At 41.0% G+C, this 19,806-nt stretch overlaps 1 protein-coding gene across 6 annotated transcripts in view; it reads left to right on the top strand.

The window, feature by feature from the left end:
* The window catches only part of MVB12B (multivesicular body subunit 12B), a 329,258-nt gene that overhangs the window by 270,017 nt on the left and 39,435 nt on the right, over positions 1 to 19,806 (top strand). For 4 of the 6 annotated variants that reach the window (XR_006354679.1, XM_043981503.1, XM_043981504.1 and 1 more), the window contains exons 8-9: positions 1,906 to 1,961; positions 6,467 to 6,526. Coding sequence is in view for 5 of the 6 variants with exons in the window: in XM_043981503.1 (XP_043837438.1) it covers positions 1,906 to 1,961; positions 6,467 to 6,526 (116 nt within the window). In the remaining variant the exon portion in view is untranslated. Of the gene's footprint in view, positions 1 to 1,905; positions 1,962 to 6,466; positions 6,527 to 7,793; positions 8,563 to 12,181; positions 12,242 to 19,806 lie in introns of those variants that run through there. The other 2 variants (XM_043981501.1, XM_043981500.1) reach the window with 2 other exon arrangements.

Below are 19,806 nucleotides of genomic sequence, written 5' to 3'. Positions count from 1 at the left end.
TATCTTCAGCACCTAGCATGATACCTGAATCTAGTAGGTGCTTAAGAAATGGTAGATGGGGGGCAGCTACGTGGTGCAGTGGATAAAGCACTGGCCTTGGATTCAGGAAGACCTGAGTTCAAATCCAGCCTCAGACACTTGACACTTACTAACTGTGTGACCCTGGGCAAGTCACTTAACCCTCATTGCCCTGCAAAAACAAAAAGAAACAAAAAGAAATGGTAGATTGGCAGATGACTTAATTTTTTTTTCATTTGTCTTCACAACAAGCCTGTGAGGTAGGCAGGCATTATTATCCATCTTTTCCAGATTAGGAAACTGAGGTCAGAGGAGTTTCAATTCTCCCCTGACAAATATTAAGGCAGTATTCAAACCCAAGTCTGACTCCAACTGTAGCTGATTTTCTACCACACCATATTGTGTAATTTAAGATTCTAAATGTGGATTCTAATGTGTTCCCCCAGTTTGGGGGAAACTGACTAAAAATCACTGATAAAACGAGTTTAGGTTTTTAAGGGTTTATTGGAAAATAGAAAGAAAAAGATTGAGAACAGAATTCTAACAGTCTGGCATTCCTATCTTTCCTCAAATCTCCTGTGAAGTCCTCTGCCGCCGCCACCATCAAGTCCGGAAGCCAAAAAGGCCCGCGCTCTCTGCGCAGGCTCCCTTTCCTCCTTCCTGTCTCCTCCCAGACCATAGGAGGCTCCTCCAGTTGATTGGCTGGTAGACTTGATAGACAGCACCCATGAGCAAGCGTCATTTCCTGACGCCAAGGAAAAGCCACAATGCCTCTGAGGCATTTTCCTCATGGTGGAGCTCTCCACAGCAAGTCTCCAGTAGGTGGCGTCATTCCAATCATTACAATATCTATCCAGCCTTCATTCAGGAAGCATTTATTAAGTGGTCATTGGGTACAATTCAAAGTTTATGTAAGACCCAGTCCCTACTCTTTGGGAGATTACAGTACGGTAGTGTCAGAAATGTACATTCAGATTCTCAAATACCAAACACATCTTTGTTTTGGAATCTTCAGAGTCCAGTGTATAAAGAGACATGGAGCTATTAGGGCCTCACTTCTTTACCTGTAAAATATTAGGATTAGACTTTAGATGTTCTTTAAAGAGCCCCCTAGCTCAAGCTCAGACTTTTATAATTTTGAGTATAATATTCATACCATCCTGGAGAAATTCAATGGACATTGGCTCTTATTAATCTCACACTGAGAGATTATAAATGAAACATTATCCAATCATCTTGGATAAGTTTTCAGAAAGTCCAGTCTTAAGACTTCAAATTCAGTCAAAAGAACAACCAAAGAATTAGTGTCCAGAATGCAGAACGTGATGTTCTTCCCTAGTGAGAACACATCTGGAAAGTCATATTCAATTCTGGGTGTGACATGTTTGAGGAAGGACACTGTCAAAACCCAGCCATGTCCTATGCCCATGTCCCCAACATGTTGAGGAGTCATGAAATCATGCCTTAGAAAGATCCGCTGAAAGATCTGGAGATGTAGAGTCTGAAAAGGAAGAGAAGACTTATTGGAAGAAGGATCATTTTTTCCTGGGATTTGAAGAGCTGCCATGTGAGACGGGTTAGATCTGTTCTGCTTGGCCTCAGAGGACAGAAGTGGGAGTGAAGGAAGAGAGAGACAGGAGACAGATGTCAGGTCGACATAAAGGAAAAGCTTCCTATTGGTGCTGTCCAGCAGTAGCATGTGTTTTCTCTGAAGACCTGTCCCTGAAGGTCTTCAAATGGAGGATGAATATAATGTCTCAGGGATGCTCTATAAAGCCTTTCTTCTGAGTTAGGGGTAGAATTAGGGGTTCTCTGAGGTTCCCTTCAGCTCTGAGTTTCCATGATGCTGAGAATGACTCTGACATGTGCTTTTTCTTCCTTTTTCAGCTATGGACGGAGTGCCTTTTATGATTTCAGAGAAGTTTTCTTGTGTTCCAGAAAGTGTAAGTTATGTGCATGGTTCTTATTAAAAAAGATGGATGCTCTGGTGACTCATTCTCATTTTAAGTGCAAATGGTAATTTTGATCCAACCTCATAGCTGTGAATACTTTTCATTTTCCAAATGTAGCTTAATAATTTTTGTTCTTTTTTTATTTAATCATGGCAATTTATTGAAGAAAGAAGTATAATTAGTTTTCACATTATGGAAGTTGAAATCTGTGGAAATGACAGAAGGCTTCACAGAATCACAGCATTTCAGAGGAGGAAGAAACTCGAGCAGTCACCTAAGCTAAATTCCTCATTTTATTAATAAGGAAGCTGAGGCTTAGTGGATTGACATGACTTGTTCAAGGTGACAAAGGAAGTTAGTGGCAGAGTTGAAAGCTGAAGAAACCATGCAGAACGATGTTGCAGAAGAACGTGGGGTCTGGAGTCAGGCAAACTGGTTCTGTTAGAACTAGAAGGGAACTCAGAAATCATTGAATCCATTCTCTTACCTCACATATGGACTTTTGTGAGTCATCTCTCTCTAAACCCCAGTCTCCTTGTCTATAAAATGAGAATAGATTAAATTATTTCTGAGCTCTCTTCCTACCCTAACATTCTATGATTGTAAAACCCAAGTCACTTAACTCCCAAACAAGAGATTTGTCTATATGAGTGTTAAGGGCTAAAATTCTAGCTAGTCTGTCTAAAATATCTAATGAGTGGTCGCCAATAAATTATAAGCTTTAGCAAGAGTTAGGCTTTTAAGCATTTATTAAGGAGAATAAGAATTTGGTAAAGAGAGAGAGAAAGGCCTACATTCATCTATCTATTAAAGGGAGAGCACATTTCTAGCTCCACTCTCCACCAGAGTCCAAAGGAAAGAGAGAGAGAGAGAGAGAGCGCCCAGCTCCCCCTTCCTCCTCCCACCAGCAAACATCACTTCCTGACGCCAAAGAAAAGATGCATGGTCTTACCCTCAAAGACCTTCCTTTCATGGCGGAGCTTTTCTACAGTGTCTCCAGCAGGTGGCATCATTCCAATTGTTACATAAGAACAGTACCATATAACTACCATATAGCATGAGTCTCCTGCTACATAGAAAACACACCTTAATCCCATATTTACAGATAACAGAGCAGAAGCCTAAGGGAGCTATAGTGAGTTGTCTGAGTTCCAAACTCACTTTGTTACAAAAGAAGCATGGAAGCATGGAATGCCATACTTCTCATCTGTATACCTCTCTCGGCATTGATGTTGCTTCAAACCGGTGGTAGCAGCATTGGCCCTGGAAAGCTTGACAGCATTATGCTGTCAAAAATAATGTTGGATTGAGGAGGCTACTGATCAGTCACTGTTATAAGTGAAAGGTCCATGGTTTCCCTTTGTGGTGATTTGTATCATTAGTGTGCTGTTTGAAACCTCACACAAATCACAAGGAACCTTACAGTAGCATAGGCTGCTAGAACATAAGATGTTAACATAGAGAAGGACCTTGGAATATGGAATATTAGAGCTCAGGAGATTAGATAGAGCTGAGAGAGATCTTCATATTATAAGATAGAATGTTAGGGCTAATGGGATGTTATACCATAGAATGATAGAATATAATAAGCCTTAGAACACAGAATGGTAGATCTGTAAGGTTGCTTACATTTTAGCCCCTTATTCAATAAAGTCCCAAATTATGATCCTTGCCCCACCCCCCACCCCCCACCACACAAAGATTTGAGTTGTTACTAAAAATGAAGCCTCTGGTTTAGTTATTAGCAAAAGAACAACTAAATGTTGTCCTTGGGCCCAGCTTAAAACCAGGCACCTTGTGATTTGGCCCACTCTGCAATTTCCATTCTAATGAAATATAATATGCAGCCCCGACATCTTTCTGCTAGTGGCTTAATCTTGAAAAATGCTTGTGATGTTGCATGTGGAGCATGAGTAACTTTAGCTGACTTCTCTTGGCTCTGTTGCCATAGCTACCCTGGCGTCTCTCCTGTTTCCTTGGGGAGGCTGTTCTGTCCTGTTTACCCATTCCAATCTAGAAAGTTTAGTGAGGTAGTTAGAGCCTAATGATACAACAGCTGGACCTCTGCTGGATTCCAGGCAACGGAAATGGAGAGAGGGAAATGTTTTCCCTGTTCCTGTGCCCCTCTGGCTGCTGGTGCAAATGTGGCAGACTGTTTGGAGAGAAACAGTAACAGCATCCCCGGGAGGTTTGTGTTTAATTCTGTGGCTAGATGTCCCCATGGCTGCCCTGGGTAAATTTGTTGCTGGCAAGACTTGACAGACTGGGAACAAGAAGCCCCACATTTATAAAACTGGGGGCAGAGGATTCTGGGCAACACTATTCTGTTAAAAAAAGGAAGAAAGAAAGAAGGAAGGAAGGAAGGAAGGAAGGAAGGAAGGAAGGAAGGAAGGAAGGAAGGAAGGAAGGAAGGAAGGAAGGAAGGAAGGAAGGAAGGAAGGAAGGAAGGAAGGAAGGAAGGAAGGAAGGAAGGAAAGGAAGGGAGAGAGAGAAAGAAAGAAAGGAAGGAAGGAAGGAAGAGAGAGAAAGAAAGGAAGAAAGAAAGAAAGAGAGAGAGAAAAAGAAAGAAAGAGAGAAAAAGAGAAAGAAAGAAAGAGAGAGAGAAAAAGAGAAAGAAAGAAGGAAGGAAAGAAGGAAGATATGTACAACGTAATAGAAAGAACAAGTAGAAAAGTCAGGAGAGACCCAGACTTAGATCATGGTGCTGACACGTAGATTTGTTATTTCACTTCTCCAAGACTCGGTTTCCCCTTTTGTAAAATAGGGATAGCGATACTCACATTACCCACCTCACAGAATTGTTTAATGAGAGTACTCTGTGGACTGGATGTACCAGCTGTCACATTCTTCTCAGTCAGTGATGTTAGGAATGTTTGGGGTGTATAGATATTCAGCTCTGGCCTGCTCCACTTTGACTGCCACCATGCTAGCCATAGGGATGGCCACCGTACCCAGTGGGTTTTTCACAAGAGTTTTCACATTGAGCGTGGCGTGCTCCAGACAGACCAGGAACAAGAAGCCCTATGAACATAAAACAGGGGGCAGAGGATTCTGGGTAACACTGTAGTGTGAAAAAGAAAAAAAAATGTCAAGTGAGTAAAAAGGAAACACCTGCTGCCAGGCAGTGGGGGGGTCATATAAATAATACCCAACCTTACTAGCTGCTGTTTGACTTTGGGGAAGTTGCTTCTTCTCCTCAGATTCCTCATCTATAAAATGGGGACCCTGAAGGAAGGAAGGGATTGAGACACTCTGCTACTGTGGAGAGAATATAAAATTTGAAGTGGGCCCTGGGTTTGGATTTGCTATCCCTGTGAGCTAAGACACTCACTTTTCTCTGAGCTTTACTTTTTTTCTTCTTTAAAATGAGGGGACTAGACTAGATCATCTCGAAGATCCTTTGACATCCTTCGATTCTGTACCACATCCCAGTTTTTTGTTTCAGAAATTATGGTCACTGAGCTCCCCAACTGATAAACTGGGGGAAACTGATTTCTCCTGGGTCCCTCTGTTAGCCTTGGGCCATACAGGAGCTAGATTCCCAATCAGGCCATGTATAGTTTAAATCCTAACTCTTCTAACTTAGGGTGTGAAGAACCAATCATTTAATACCTCTAGCCTATGGTGTTCCCAGCTGTGAAGTTGGGAGGCTGGACCTGATGACCTTTACACTTCCTTCCAGTTCTAATGTCCTGTGTTCTAAGGGCCTGCCAGCTCCAAGTCCTGTCATCCTCTTAGCCTTCTCAAGGCTGCCCATTCCCACCCAGGGTCTGCTTCTAGCTTACATCAAAGCGTATATTTGCTGTCAAGGAGCCAGCATATCACAAGAAGGGCCTCCATCTTCATGAAATTACAGAAACGCCCATTAAAATGTGATGTTATCATTTTTCACCACCATTGATTTCTGAAAATGATAATTTATGTGCAGTTATTTTATTCACCGTGCATTTTCAAAGAGCTGGAATTCCCCCAGCTCCCCGATGAATACCAACGAAGCGCTGGCCTCCTTGCCCAGAATTCCTTAGACACCAGTGCCACCACCTGGCCGGAGCGCTCAGGGTACATTTATCCCCATGGCAGCTGAAAGGAATGGGACTGGCTTCATAGCTCTGGCTCTGCTTTCCAGGGAAGAAATAAGAGACCCAGACGGAGCTTTGCAAAATCGTGCTTCTTCAGAGCATTTGATGGACCCTGCCTCTGTCTCTGGAGCATAAGGGCCTGAGAGCAGTGCCTTCTGGGGATAGATCCCATTTACCTGCTGTATTCTCTAGAAGCCTCTTTCTGCATCATTTTTACATTTACTACTTTGCTAATGAAGGGGTGGATGAATTCCTTCATCTGCAAGGACACTTCCACCAATATGCAGTGCTATAGGAAAGACAAAACAATACTAGCTGCTTTTCTTAGATAATTGTCCTATGTTTGAAATGCAAAGCCAGATGTTAAAGTGGCATTTCCCAGCTGTTTAAGAAAGTAGATTGTCTTTTGTGTTTCAGATGCAGCCCATTGATCTCTTGGGGATCACCATCAAATCTCTGGCAGAAATAGAAAAAGAGGTAAGTGTCCCACCCCCTCCCAACCAGCAGTGGATCAGGGGTCTAGAAACCTCCTGAGCTTCCCCTTGGATCTTTCACCTTTGGTGAGGGTTCTCTCTTAGGGAGGAGAAGGGTGTTGGATACTGCCAGCCCTAAACCCAGCTGTTCAGATCTTCTAAAAGGGTCCACCACAGTGGGGTGGAATGAGTACTGGGCAGACCAGGATTCATAATCACTAGACACGGGGCCATAGTCAAGCTAGTGCTTTTCTCTTGAGCCTCCTGTAAAAGGGAAGTGATGATGCTTGTACTATTGCCCACAAGAGTGTCTTAAGAAAAGCACTTCATAGACTTTAAGACACTCTAAAAGGGTCACTATTCCAAGAATGCAGTTGATCAGCAAAAGAAAGTCATTGTCAATAATGAAGATCTCACATATCTATAGTGATTTGTGGTTTTAAAGTACTTTACCTACTTCATTTAATTTGATCCTCATGATAATGCTGTAAGGTAGACAGTATATATACACAGAATGCCCCATTAAATCTTAGCACATTTTTAAGCTTTGGGAGCTTTTTGGGAATTAAAAAATATATTGCCCTCAAAATGATACCTGGTGGTTTAAGCACCAAAAGCTTGAAACTGCACCAAGACTTTTGGGACACCTTGTATGTGGTTCCCATTTGATTCATGAGGAAGAGACAGCTCGATGGGCACATGTGGCTTACTCACCATCACTAGTAAATGTCAGGGCCAGGATGTGAAACCAGGGCTTCTGATTCTTGAAGGACAGAATGCTGCTCCATCCCACACTTCTATGCTGGTTAAAATAAACCCAAAGAGGACAACAGAAGGCCCCTTGTTTTTCTGAGATTCAGAAGCTTTAAACCATAAAATCAAAACCTTGGGTCTATTTACTTGTGGACTGTTGCATTACTGGGGCAGGGTGTGCTGATAGAACAACTCTTCCTTCTTCTGCACTACCAGGTAGTGTGTCAGAGAGGAAAGAAATGGGACAGGTCATCAGAAGAACTAGGTTTGACATCTCAATCATTTATACTCACTTTGCCAAGCCTCAGTTTTCTCAACTATAAAATGGAAATAATAACATGCAACATTTGCACTTTAAACTACAGGGTATCATTCTGAGGACAGTACTTTTGTTTAAATTCACTAAAGCTTCAAGTGAACAACTCATGCTATTTCTTTGAGGCCCAGTATGATATAATGACACATTAGATTTAGAATCAGAAGACTCGTGTTCAAATCCTACCTTTTGTGTTTTCTAGCTGTCTGACTTCTATCAAATTTCTTCACCTCAGTTTTCTCCTCTATAATGGGAACAATGATATTTCCAATACCCACCTAGCAGGGTTGTAAGGAACTCTTTGTAAGCCTTAAAACCCTAGAAATTGTAAACAAACAATTGTGGTTCTCTGGCAAAATGGGGGTTTTCTGAAATGACTATACCTCTTAAGGATTTAGGTTAAGGGGTGTTCTCAACAAAATTAGGTCATGTTTGACAGCCAGGTTTGTAATATGTTGGAATGTTTTTCTGGAGATGGGAAAAAAAAATAACCAACATTTCAGTCTATGTGATGACTGAAAACAAAGAGTTGGAGCAACCGAATGAAACTAGACCCCAGATTTGTAGATGTTTTCACTGCTTCTATAAGACAGCATTAGTTTCTATGCTGTCTTCTCTTTTTTCCCCTCTTTTTTTATGTATACAAGGTTGTTAAGCAGTCACGTGCTCAGAGGCAGCTTCTCCTCTGAAAGGAACATTTGTCTCAAAGATGGAAATGGTGGAACCATTTCAATATTCTCTGTTCCCTTTGGGTTTTCTTCTTGTATTCTCAGCTAGCAGAATCAGGTTTTTTTATTGAAAGATGGCTGAAATCAAGGAAAATTGAATCAATGTAGTACAACAAATTTCTAAACCTGTCATAACAAAAACAACAAAAAAAGTCCCATTTTGTCTTTGATTTTCAGTAAATCATAAAAAAAGAAGCTGATTGTCATATATAGATTTCAGGTCACTTTGGCAGGAGAGGGAGAACCGCATAATGTTAACCCAGAAATGAAGAAAATTCCCTTGTGGTTTTCCCCCCAATAAAGGACTGCTTACAGTATTTCTCCAGGGTCCCCTGCTTTGTACAGGAGTTAGCAGCTGAGACAACAACTAGCTGCCTATTCCTTTCTTTGCATTGTCTTTGACAGTGTTATGGGGGGCTGCTCCTTCAGTCAGAAACACAGGAACACAATTTGTTACACAAGTGAAGGGACAAATTGATCTAAAAGCATTTATTAAGTTCCTACTATGTGCCAAGCACTGTGCTAGGCACCAGAGGTACAAATATAAAGGATGAAATGAAGCTCTCAAGGAGCTTCTGTTCTATTGGGGGAGACAACGAATATCCAAAGCTTTGTACAGAATAAAAGTAAAGAGGATGAATACAGATACATGCAAAGTAGTTCAATACAAGGTAATCTGGGAGGGAGAACACTAGCAGATATATAGGCAACTGTCCCACACAACTTCTGGGGTCTTGGGTCCTGGGTGCCATGTCTGAGAAAGGACACTGATGAGCCGTAGCAGGTCCCACAGAGGGTGCTACTTCCCGTTGTCTTATGAGGATCAGCTGGAGGAATTAGGAGGGTCTAATTTAAGGAAAGACCCAAAGCTCCAAAGAGGGATTTGGTTTCTCTCTTTGGCCCCAGAGGACTAAGTCAGAAGTAATGGGTGAATGGAGAGAAGTTAGAGGGAGGCTGATAACAACCCTGGGCTGACTCCTCAGGCTTAATTTAAGAAAAACCAAACCAAACCTCCCTAACAATGGAATTCATTGCCTCAGGAGTTAATGAGTTTCCCCTAACTGGAAGGAACAGAAGCAGAAGCTGGAGTTATCTGTCAGGAGTGTTAACAGTTTATATAATGCTATACACATGTGTATGTAAAATACTTGACATCTAGCACCTCATTTAACCCCCACAACAGCCCTAGCAAATACGGGCTATTATTATCCCCATTTCAGGTGAGGAAACAAAGGGCTCAGCAAGGTTAAGTGAACTGGCCCAGGGTCATAAGGCTGTAAGTGTCTGAAGTGGGTTTTGAACCTGGCCCTTCTGACCCCAATTGGGGCGCTCCTGCCATGAGTAAGTGAGGCAGAATTCAAACCCGTGTCATTTTAACTCCATCTCCAGTGCTCTATCCACCATGTCCTTTGTTGTAGAGGTGATTCAGATATGGGTTAGATTCTATGACTTTGAGGTCCCATCTGTTTCTGAAAGTCTAGGATCCCTTGAGAAGTTTGGGCCTCATTCAGCCCCGAACAGACATTTATTGAGTGTTGACTGCATATGGCACAGCCTAGAGAAGAGAAGGCTGGCCTTAAAAGCCAAAAAACTTGTCTTCAAGCACTGTCTCTATCACATCCTGACTGCGAGCCTGGTTAAGTCACCAGACTTCTGAGTGCAGTAGGCTAGGTGTCAGTACATACACTATGGCTGCTTCAGTGAAGCTTAATCCAATTTTATAAGCTAAGAAGGTAAAAACCATTTTTATCTCACAGGTCACTGAGGGGGTGGCCTGGGGGGAATTGGCCCGTGGGCCCCTGGTTTGCTGACCGGCTCTAGGCAGTTCTCTGAGGCTAAAAGTCACAGCAAAGGTGCCAACTTGCATTAGAAGTCATTTCCTCACTCAGTACTTCCATGTACCAATGAAATCACAGGAGATCTAAAAATTAAAGAAGATGGTGTCCTTCACATATACAAGTAACTAACCCCTAATCACTCTCTTGTGTTCTAGTCTCACATCACCAGTTATCTATGGGATATCAACACTTGAGTGTCTCATAATCCTTTCTTTCTTTCTTTCCTCCTTTCTTTCTTTCTTTCCTTCTTTCTTTCTTTCTTTCTTTCTTTCTTTCTTTCTTTCTTTCTTTCTTTCTTTCTTTCTTTCTTTCTTTCTTTCTTTCTTTCTTTCTTTCTTTCTTTCTTTCTTTCTTTCTTTCTTTCTTTCTTTCTTTCTTTCTTTCTGTGAGGCAATTGGGATTAAGTGACTTTCCCAGGGCCACACAGCTAGTAAGTGTCAAGTGTCTGAGGCTGGATTTGAACTCAGGTCCTCCTGAATCCAGGGCCAGGGCTTTATCCACTATACCACCTAGCCGCCCCCTCATAATCATTTCAAACTCAACTTGTCCATAAGTCACTTTCTTTCCCCACAAAAATGACCTCCCCTCCAACCTTCCCTGAACTTAAGGTTTCGAAATATCTCAGTCACCCTCACTCTCCTTTTCCACCAATACAGAATCAGTTGCCAGGTATTGGCTGTTCTTCTTTCATGACATGTTTCTCTTGAACCAGTCCCACCACCAGCACCCTAGTTCAGGCCGTCTACCTCTCACCCAGACCATCACAATAGCCTCCTAATTAGTTTCACTGCTTCAAGTCTCTCATCTCTCCTATCAGTCCTTACACAGCTGCCAAAATAATTTTCCTAAAGTGTAGATCCAACCGTGTTACTACCCTGTTAAAAGTTTTCAGGGCCTCTAGGCACTGAGTGCCTCAACTTAGCCCTAGATGGCTCTGCCTGACCTTGCCAGAAGTATTTTACATTATTAACCATCATACACTTTCAGTTTCAGCTGAACAGGCTTACTTACTGTTCTCTAACCTTGATGTTACTGTACACTTGCCACTGGACCTTTACTCAGACTCTCCCCCTGCCCAGCATGCCTTCTTTCCTCCCTTCTTCTCTTTACACTCCTAAACTTCCTTCAAGTGCCACCTCCTACAGAAAATCTTTCTTGATCCCTCTTTACTCAAGTTGTCTTTTTGTTTTGTTTTGTTTTGTTTTTTGTTTTTGTTTTGCGGGGCAATGGGGGTTAAGTGACTTGTTCAGGGTCACACAGCTAGTAAGTGTCAAGTGTCTGAGGCCGGATTTGAACTCAGGTACTCCTGAATCCAGGACCGGTGCTTTACCCACTGCACCACCTAGCTGCCCCTCGAGTTGTCTTTTTAAAAAATCTGTTTATGTATTTTATGCCTCAGTAGAATGTAAGCTCCTTGAGGGGAAGGACTATTTTTAATTTTTGTCTTTGTATTCCTGAGTCACTGCTCTATGTGTAGCTAGAGCTCATTGAATTGAATTAAATAACCATGATCCTTTATTGCATCTGTCATCCAATGGATGTGAGCACTTCTTCCATTGGCATGAACCACAGCATATTTATGCCTTTATCTCCTTCACTTCTTTTCTATATTCAATATTGGTTCAAGGGACCTTCTTTATGGGCCTCTCGACTTGACATGATTACCACTGCAGAATGTAAATTATCCATGTTAGTTGGAAAGAGTGTTGAACAGAGTCAAGAAAACCTGAATTTGAATCTTGCCTCAAACGCTTACCAGTTGTTTGACTGAGCAAGTCACTTAACCTTATCAGTTTCAATTTTCTCATCTGTAAAATAGTAATTTTATTGGCAACTACCTCAGAGTTGTCATATGGATTAAATGATAGAAAAATAGAGATAGATAGATTAGCTAGATAGACATATATATGGCTTTGAAAACCTCAAAATGTTATTTTTTAAATGTTGCATTTGTCTTATTGCTATGTGATCAGCTCACCTCCCTTTTCAGTTCAGTTTTCTTTTTTAATTGGTGTCTTTTATAGCACTTATCATCAAGGGGATCAGGGAAATCTTCAAGGAGGAAGTGAGATTTAAGTTGGACTTTGCACAGATATAGCTTATTCAAGGATTGCCCTCAAAAGGAATCTGGGGTCTTCCCTATCATTCTTCCTTGAGATGACTTATCCGTTTAGGAGCCAGCATAGTATAGCAGAAAGAATTCTGGGCAGAATGTCAGAAGACCCACATACCAATTCTGGCTGCATTTCATAACCTTGGACAGCTCATTTAAACCTTTTGGAGCATCTGTTTCCTCCTCTCTGAAATGGACATAATAATCCTTGCCCTGCTTACCTTCCTGGGTTGTTACCGAGTATGAGTTTTATGAACCTAAAAGTACTATAAAAATGTGATTTTTATTATTCACCTCATTGTAAACATCCTATTTCTTAATAAGAGAATAAAGTCTCATGTGAATATTTTGGTGTCCACTGGAATTTCGTTTTCTGAATGTTCTGTGTGCCAAGCATAATGACTGGTTAGTAGACTTGATTAGAGCATAGTGCAAACTAAGGTCATGAGTTTGGCTCCCATCTTGGCAGGTTAATGATGCCCTAGTCCATGCCCTGAAAAATTTAATACTCGTGGCCAGATATGGCTGAGGTGGGGGCGGAATGGAAGACAAGACAGTGGAACAGATCAGTGCAGACAAATCACTGTTACTGAAAATAAAAATCTACAAAAGTATGCCCTGGTGATGGTGGGTCAGCAACATCATCTTTGTATGCAGAAGACAGCATTATTATTATATGTTATGAGTGATGAAATGGAGCAGATCCAAATTCTGTGCTTAAGGAAATTAACAAGATGACCAAGTACTAAATAGAGCTTATAACTACTGGCTTGGTGAAAATTAGCAGGGGGTGGGGGGAGGAACAGGTTATTAAAATCAAATAGGGTATGAAAACATGACGGATGTCTTCTTGCCTTCTATAATATCCATTTCTGGACCTTTAAATTCTTTTTCTATAGGTAGTATTATATCATTTAATAGAAATGAATGAGCAGATTGGACTGGAAGTGCAGAAGAAGTACAGAATTTGGAGTCTGGAGACCTGGGTTCAAGCCCCTGTTCTGCCATTTTTACTTACTGTGTCATTTGAGCAAGTCACTGCCACCTATAAAATGAGGGGGCTCAATAAGATGATCTTTCATGTCCTTTCTAGTTCTAATATTCTATGTTCTAAGGTCCCCTCTAACTCTCTAACATTTTTGTGTTCTGAGGTTCCTCCAAGCTCTAAATTTCCTGACCCATGACATCTCCAGAAGCTTTGTCCCCTTGAATTCCTTGGTAAAGGAAACTGGAATCTGTTCCTGTGAGTGCTTAAGTCCGAAAGGCAAACTTGGTAAAAACCAAATCGAAAAGCTGCATCACAAGTTTGTAACTGGGTTATCTATCTGTTCACTAATCGTCCCCTCACTGAACTTATATTGAATGTCAGGATGTGACTAAATGACCTATTTTTAAGAAGCTTGCCTTTTATTTCATTCTTTTTTCCATTCCAGTGGAAATTTTTGGAGGACAAGCTCCTTCTTACAAATGGGGGTACACATTCGGCAAAGTACTCTAAGGGCAGGATAGGTGGTTTCTCTGCCATAGCTTTTCCTCTGCTCACAGCAAATCTTTTTACTCTGGACCATGAAATCCTAGAATTAAAAGAAAACTCAAAGGTCATCAAGCCCACTCCCCACCTTAATAGGAATCCCCTGCATGATCATCCCAACAGCCACTGCCTGAAGATGTCTAATGATAGGAAATTTAGCATCTTCTCAAACATGTCATTGCATTGTTATAGCCAACGTTTTCCTGTATTGTACTGAGAGCTCCCTTCCTGTGACTTCCCTGTACTGCTTCAGGTCCTGCCCTCTCAGAACAAGCAGAGCAGGTGGTTCTTCAGATACCTGAAAGCAACTCTCCTGTCCCTGCTGAGTCTTTCCATCATGGGCTACACATTCCTAGATCTTCACATGATCTGGATTTGCATCCTTTCACCTTTTTTTGCCTTTCTCTATACAAGTTGCATTTTAGATGCTCCACTCTAAGGGACTTTTTGGAACCAGGAGCATTAGAACTGGGAGAACCCTAGATGTGGAATCAGGAGAACTTGAGTTTGGATTCTGTCTCAGATACTTACTAGCTGTGTAATCCTGGGCAAGTCTGTTAATTCATCTCAGCCTCAGTTTCCTTATCTGTAAAAGAGGGATGATAATAGCACGTCCCCAGTTCACACAGCAGAGCTAAGGCTCATATCCACTCCTCCTCAACCCTCAGTCCAGTGATATTTCCACCATACCTCAGGCTTCTCTGGTAGCAAACAGCAAGACATTCGGCTCTGAATCCCTGGAACAGGTGGAGAAGAGGCCAAAGGCATTTACATTTACATTCCATGCACAAAGGGTTACCTAGAGCAGATAGAGAAGAGAGAAAAAATATTTTTTGCACATTCATTGCACATGAAGTACCAGAGAAAATGAAGATGGTGCATCAGACATTGTGAGAGAAGGTAGTCAGCATCATGATGGGAGTTCTTCCTTTTTGTTCTGTTCAAGCAGAAGCCAAATTCAGTCATTTATTCATTTAGCAGGCATTTATTGGTCACGTTGTGATCACTGTGATGAGCACTTGTCAGGAGCGCTGTAGAAGTGTTAGGTTTCAGATGACTTCTAAGGTCCTTCTAGCTCTTAGGATTCTATAATTCAGTGATGAGTTGGAGGCCACAGTGTCAGCTCATAGCAATAGAATCCACCCTTCCTAGCACTGGATAGTAAGTAGCTTTATAAAGGACACATCTAAGAACAAGAGAAAACTGGTTTATTCATTCAGTATGTTGCAAAATGTGGAAAGAAGGAAGGAAGGGAGGGAAGGGAAAGAAGAAAAGGGACAGAGGGAAGCAAGGAAAGAGGGAGGGAAGCAAGGAAAGGGGGGAGAAAAACCACCTACTATGTGCTAGGCACAGTGCTAAGCGCTTTCCAAGCATTATCTCATTTAATTCTCTCTATGCACTGTCCCACCTAGCTACCTCAATAGGGATCTTCAGCCTGTTGGTAGTGGAGGAGCCAGTCTTTATTACCTGGGCCTTGAAATAGCATGATTTAGTAGGATGAACACTGGGCCTTCAGTCTGAAGACCTAGGTTTGAGTCCCAGCTCTACTAGTTGCTCATTCTGTCACTTGAAGCAAATCGCTGTCCTTCTTCGGGCCTCACTTTCTTTGTCTTTAAAATAAAGAGGTCAAACCACATGATTTCTAATATATCTTCTAACTTTGAAATGCTGTGTTTGTAAAGTCTCCCAGGTACCCCTAGGGGACTGATGGTGAAGCCCATGACCACTAGAAAGTGGGATCGAACTAAAGGCAGGCCTCAAGTCAGAAGAGAATACTCAACTGTCTTGGATCACATTCTCTTCCCTACTTTAAATGCTGCTACATGGGAAACAAGGAGTGTCTGTGGTTACTATTTCATGAGTGACCCAGTCCAGGTTCACTATACCTTGGCTACCTAAATAAACATCCCTCTGTGCCCTACCCTACTTGGTTGAGACTTAACTGCCTTCAGTCCTCCCAAAACACAAGTAAATTCATCTGAGGTAGAATAGTCCCAGTCATGGGAGAGTGAATGTATGATCACCTTCCAATTAAGCCTTTGTGGTTCAGCCATGGGTGGACTGCTGAGAGAGGGGGGTATGCCCTTCTGAAGAAATGGGAAATCTTTGGGGGAATATATCACAAAACCTTAAATATCTATGGAGTAGAAGTAGGATTTTTCTGAGGAGGGGGTGGGGCAGGGGAGGGGCAGGTTGGAAATTACGTAAGACTGATTTTTCCACAAGAAAAAACACTCATCCTAATACTTACCTCCACATTTTCTCTCCTCTGGAATCATGAAAAGTTCAGTTATACAGCCTAAATTCTTTTTTTGAACTAGTATTCCTTTTTTAAACTTAATATCACTCTGAACAAATACAAACCACAAAATATGGAGTATCTAAATATTAAAATTAAAATGATTTAGATTTTACTTAGAAAAATAAAAGCAACACATAGAGTTCAGCAAAATCAGAACAATGACCATCTATTTGTCCCCTTTCTTATCTTGAATTCTGTTCTCTGTGTGCCTAGAAAGTTTCATTGCCTTCATTTAAAAAATGTGCTTATAGCCTGTGCATATTTTTATTTTGCTGACCTCGCTTTGGATCACTTCATATAAGTCTTTCCATCTCTCTTTATATTCTTCATAGTCTTCATTTTTTATGGCCTTCCATAGTGTTCCATTACATTAATATACCATAATTTATTCTTTTGATGAAGCGTCTTCTCTGAAGATGGATAGATGTGCATATAAATATTCTGAATTTCTGTGTCTCTTTATTTCCCTTGCAAGCAATAGCTCCATTACCCTGGATCTGATGGCTTCCATATCACAGGCAGCGTGGGATTTTCCCTGGCACTGCATTCCAGACAGAAATGTACTTAGATAATCCAGTGCTTCTCCCCTACCTTTGTTCACTGCCTGCTTGTCATTCCTCCTTTAGCAACATACAAGCAGCCACTGCCACTGCTATTGTCACTGCCTCTGCTGAAAGGCATGGTCCCATCTAATTCATTAACAACTTGCTCCATTCCATAAAGGAGAGGGGGGAATTCCTGACCATATACAGTCTCTTGCATTAAGCTTCCATAGTGGCTGGTCTGTCTTTCTCCCTTCATTTCCCGTCCACACTGTCAGATTGTTTCCAGGAAAGTGCATCCAACAGACAGAATAAATTACTGCTTTCACACTGTAAACAAATGGCCCAAATCCATTTTTAAGCAGGATTTTATTTGTGGATCTAACAAAAGGGCTATATATAAGCAGCAGCTCTCATGTCTAGAGTATTTAAGGCTTAGAAAGTAATTTCCTTACAACACTGCTATGATGGAAGTAGTACAGAAATTATTAAACTACATTTTACAGATAAAGTAATTGAGGGACAGAGAAGTGGAGTGACTTGGTCCCATAGCTGGTAAGTGTTGGAGCTGGGATTAAACTCCTGCCTCCTGCTTCATGGTTGATGCATCCCATTCAATTCAACCAACTCCCTTCATAATTTTATCTCACTACAAAGAATTCAGCAGTCTGTGGCACTTTGCACGGGGAATTATTGTTCTCAGACTTCCCCCTAGTACATAAAATCCAGTTAGGAGACCCAAAAAAGGTGAGGCATCAACAGAGAACACACAGAAGGACCAATTGGAGAGAAGGTAGAAGGACCGAGATAATATCATGTCAAGAAAATACAAAGAGATGAGAGTTTCACAAAGAGAGTGTCCAGATGCATCATTTGACATAACAGGGTTGTGCTGGAGCTGGCCAAGAGCCAATTGTTAAATTTTCAGTGTGAGCATTTACATCTTAGAGAAATCATCTTGATGTATTTATTGTTTTCTTGATTTCTAAACTTTAGAAAGCAACAGAGAAAATGTTAATGATACATTAAATGTTAAATGTCTACATTTTTTGGAAGGTGAGCCAGTTGTTCCCAATTTAGCAGCATACCACTGCATAGAGGCCATCTTAGACGTGTATAAAGGTAGCATTAGATTCATAGATTCAGAGCTGGAAGAGACTTTGTCCATCCTCTAGTTTAACTCCTTCATTTCACAGGTGAGGAAACTGAGGTCCAAAGAAATCAGGAGATTGTATGCAGGGCCAAACAGTAAATAAGGCCAAGATTCAAAACCAAGTCCCCGGATTGTTGATGTAGTGTTCTTCCAAATGCATCATGGCTGCCTACCAACTATGGGTCATTTGCCAACCACTTACCAACTACTACCTACTAAATTGTAAATTACATTACAGGGCAGGGACCATTTGACCTAACTTTTGTACCTTCCCCAACACTTAACACATTGCTCTGCACATAGTAGGAGCTTCACAAATGTTTGTTGAATGAATAAATAAATGAACGTCATTAAATCCTCATTAGCCTATTACCTTTCCCAAGGAGAACCTTCTATGGAACAAGCCAACTTCCATTTTAACTTGACTTTAAACTGAAAGACTACGGGGAATCTAATTAGTAAAGCGAACATCTAATATTAATCACTCCCTTAAAATTGACAAGGGAGGCAGTTCATTTAACCACTTAATTGCTACAGGTTTTTATGGGCTGCTGTTTGCCGACATCTTTAATGAAGAAGTTGTAAATCTAAAGGAGCTTAAAATTTTAATTTTATACCGAAATATTTTTCCTTGTTCTCATGTTTGTAGTCAATTCTCAAGGGTGTAGTCACATGAAATGTTCTTTAAATGAACATATTTGCTAACTGGCATGATTTCAGTTTTTAAAACATTGGTTCCAGCAATTAGGCATTTTTTTCAGTTCCCAGATGACTAGAGAAATTCGTCTTGATTATAATTGCTCTTAGCCACGCATATCTAATTTGTGTCTTTTTAAGTGTTAATTAGTAAACAGTTTGAGCTGACATCTTTATGTGTTTGTGTGTTGAAAAATGGGGCTTACTGTTTATTTAGCCTGGGGCTGCTCCTGCTGGCTGTGACATCAGGACATGGAGGTGAAGTGCACAAAAGCCCTGTTTGGCAGCCAGATTCCGAGAAGCAACTTTGAAAGTTCTGCTTTGGCTTGGGTTGCTGTTGAAGCTTTCTAGTGGGGACTTTTTGGAGACTTTTATGGGATGTGAAGGCATACTTTTTATGGTCCCATTGAAAGAACAGATTCCCCATTATATAAAAAGTACATTTTCATATCCCCAGCATAATTGTTTCTTCTTTCTGAAAGGTTCTGTGCTTAGGAATTTGGAATTTTATAAAGCAAAATTTGTGGTTACACAGCACCATCTAATGCCCTCTTTCTGAACTGCACTTAGAAAAAATCCTCAGATGCTAGTCTTTAAAGTGTGTGTATATATATGCATGTATTTCTATAAGAAACTCAGAACAGCGGGTTTAATACATATGTACGTATATTTATATCAGATATATGTGTGTAAATATATGTATCTTATAGATATGGTTATGAACTGGATCTGTGATTTCACTGGCATAGGGGATTCCCAGATTAAGACTCTCTTGCTAATATAATTTATCATCTTAGAGAGTTGTCTAGAACAAAGCTTCTTAAACTTATGGGACCGTATAACTGAATCATGGGGGCCATGAAAAATTTGGCAGTGGTAAAAGATTATGTATACCTATTTTATATACCTATATACCCAGGGTCACATGAAAATTTCCCAGGCAAAAAGGGGTCATGAGACCCCTGGTCTAGACTACCTGAGATGGGAAATGACTTGTAGAATCACACATGAAGGGGCAGCTAGGTGGTGCAGTAGATAGAGCACTGGCCCTGGACTCAGGAGTACCTGAGTTCAAATTTGGCCTCAGACATTTGACACTTACTAGCTGTGTGACCCTGGGCAAGTCACTTAACCCCGATTGCCTCACCAAAAAAAGAAAAAAAAAGAATCACACATGAATACATAAATATATGTGTATATGTATATATAATGTATATATCTCTATATAGAAACATGTATATATCTATACATAGACAGACATAGATCTATCTAAGTATACAGTAGAAGGGTGTGTGTGTGTGTGTGTGTGTGT

The sequence above is a fragment of the Dromiciops gliroides genome, chromosome 2 (genome assembly GCF_019393635.1).
Source record: "Dromiciops gliroides isolate mDroGli1 chromosome 2, mDroGli1.pri, whole genome shotgun sequence".
Taxonomy (NCBI): domain Eukaryota; kingdom Metazoa; phylum Chordata; class Mammalia; order Microbiotheria; family Microbiotheriidae; genus Dromiciops; species Dromiciops gliroides.
The sequence above is the reverse complement of the archived record's forward strand: the minus strand, read 5'-3'. Positions and strand labels throughout refer to the sequence as shown.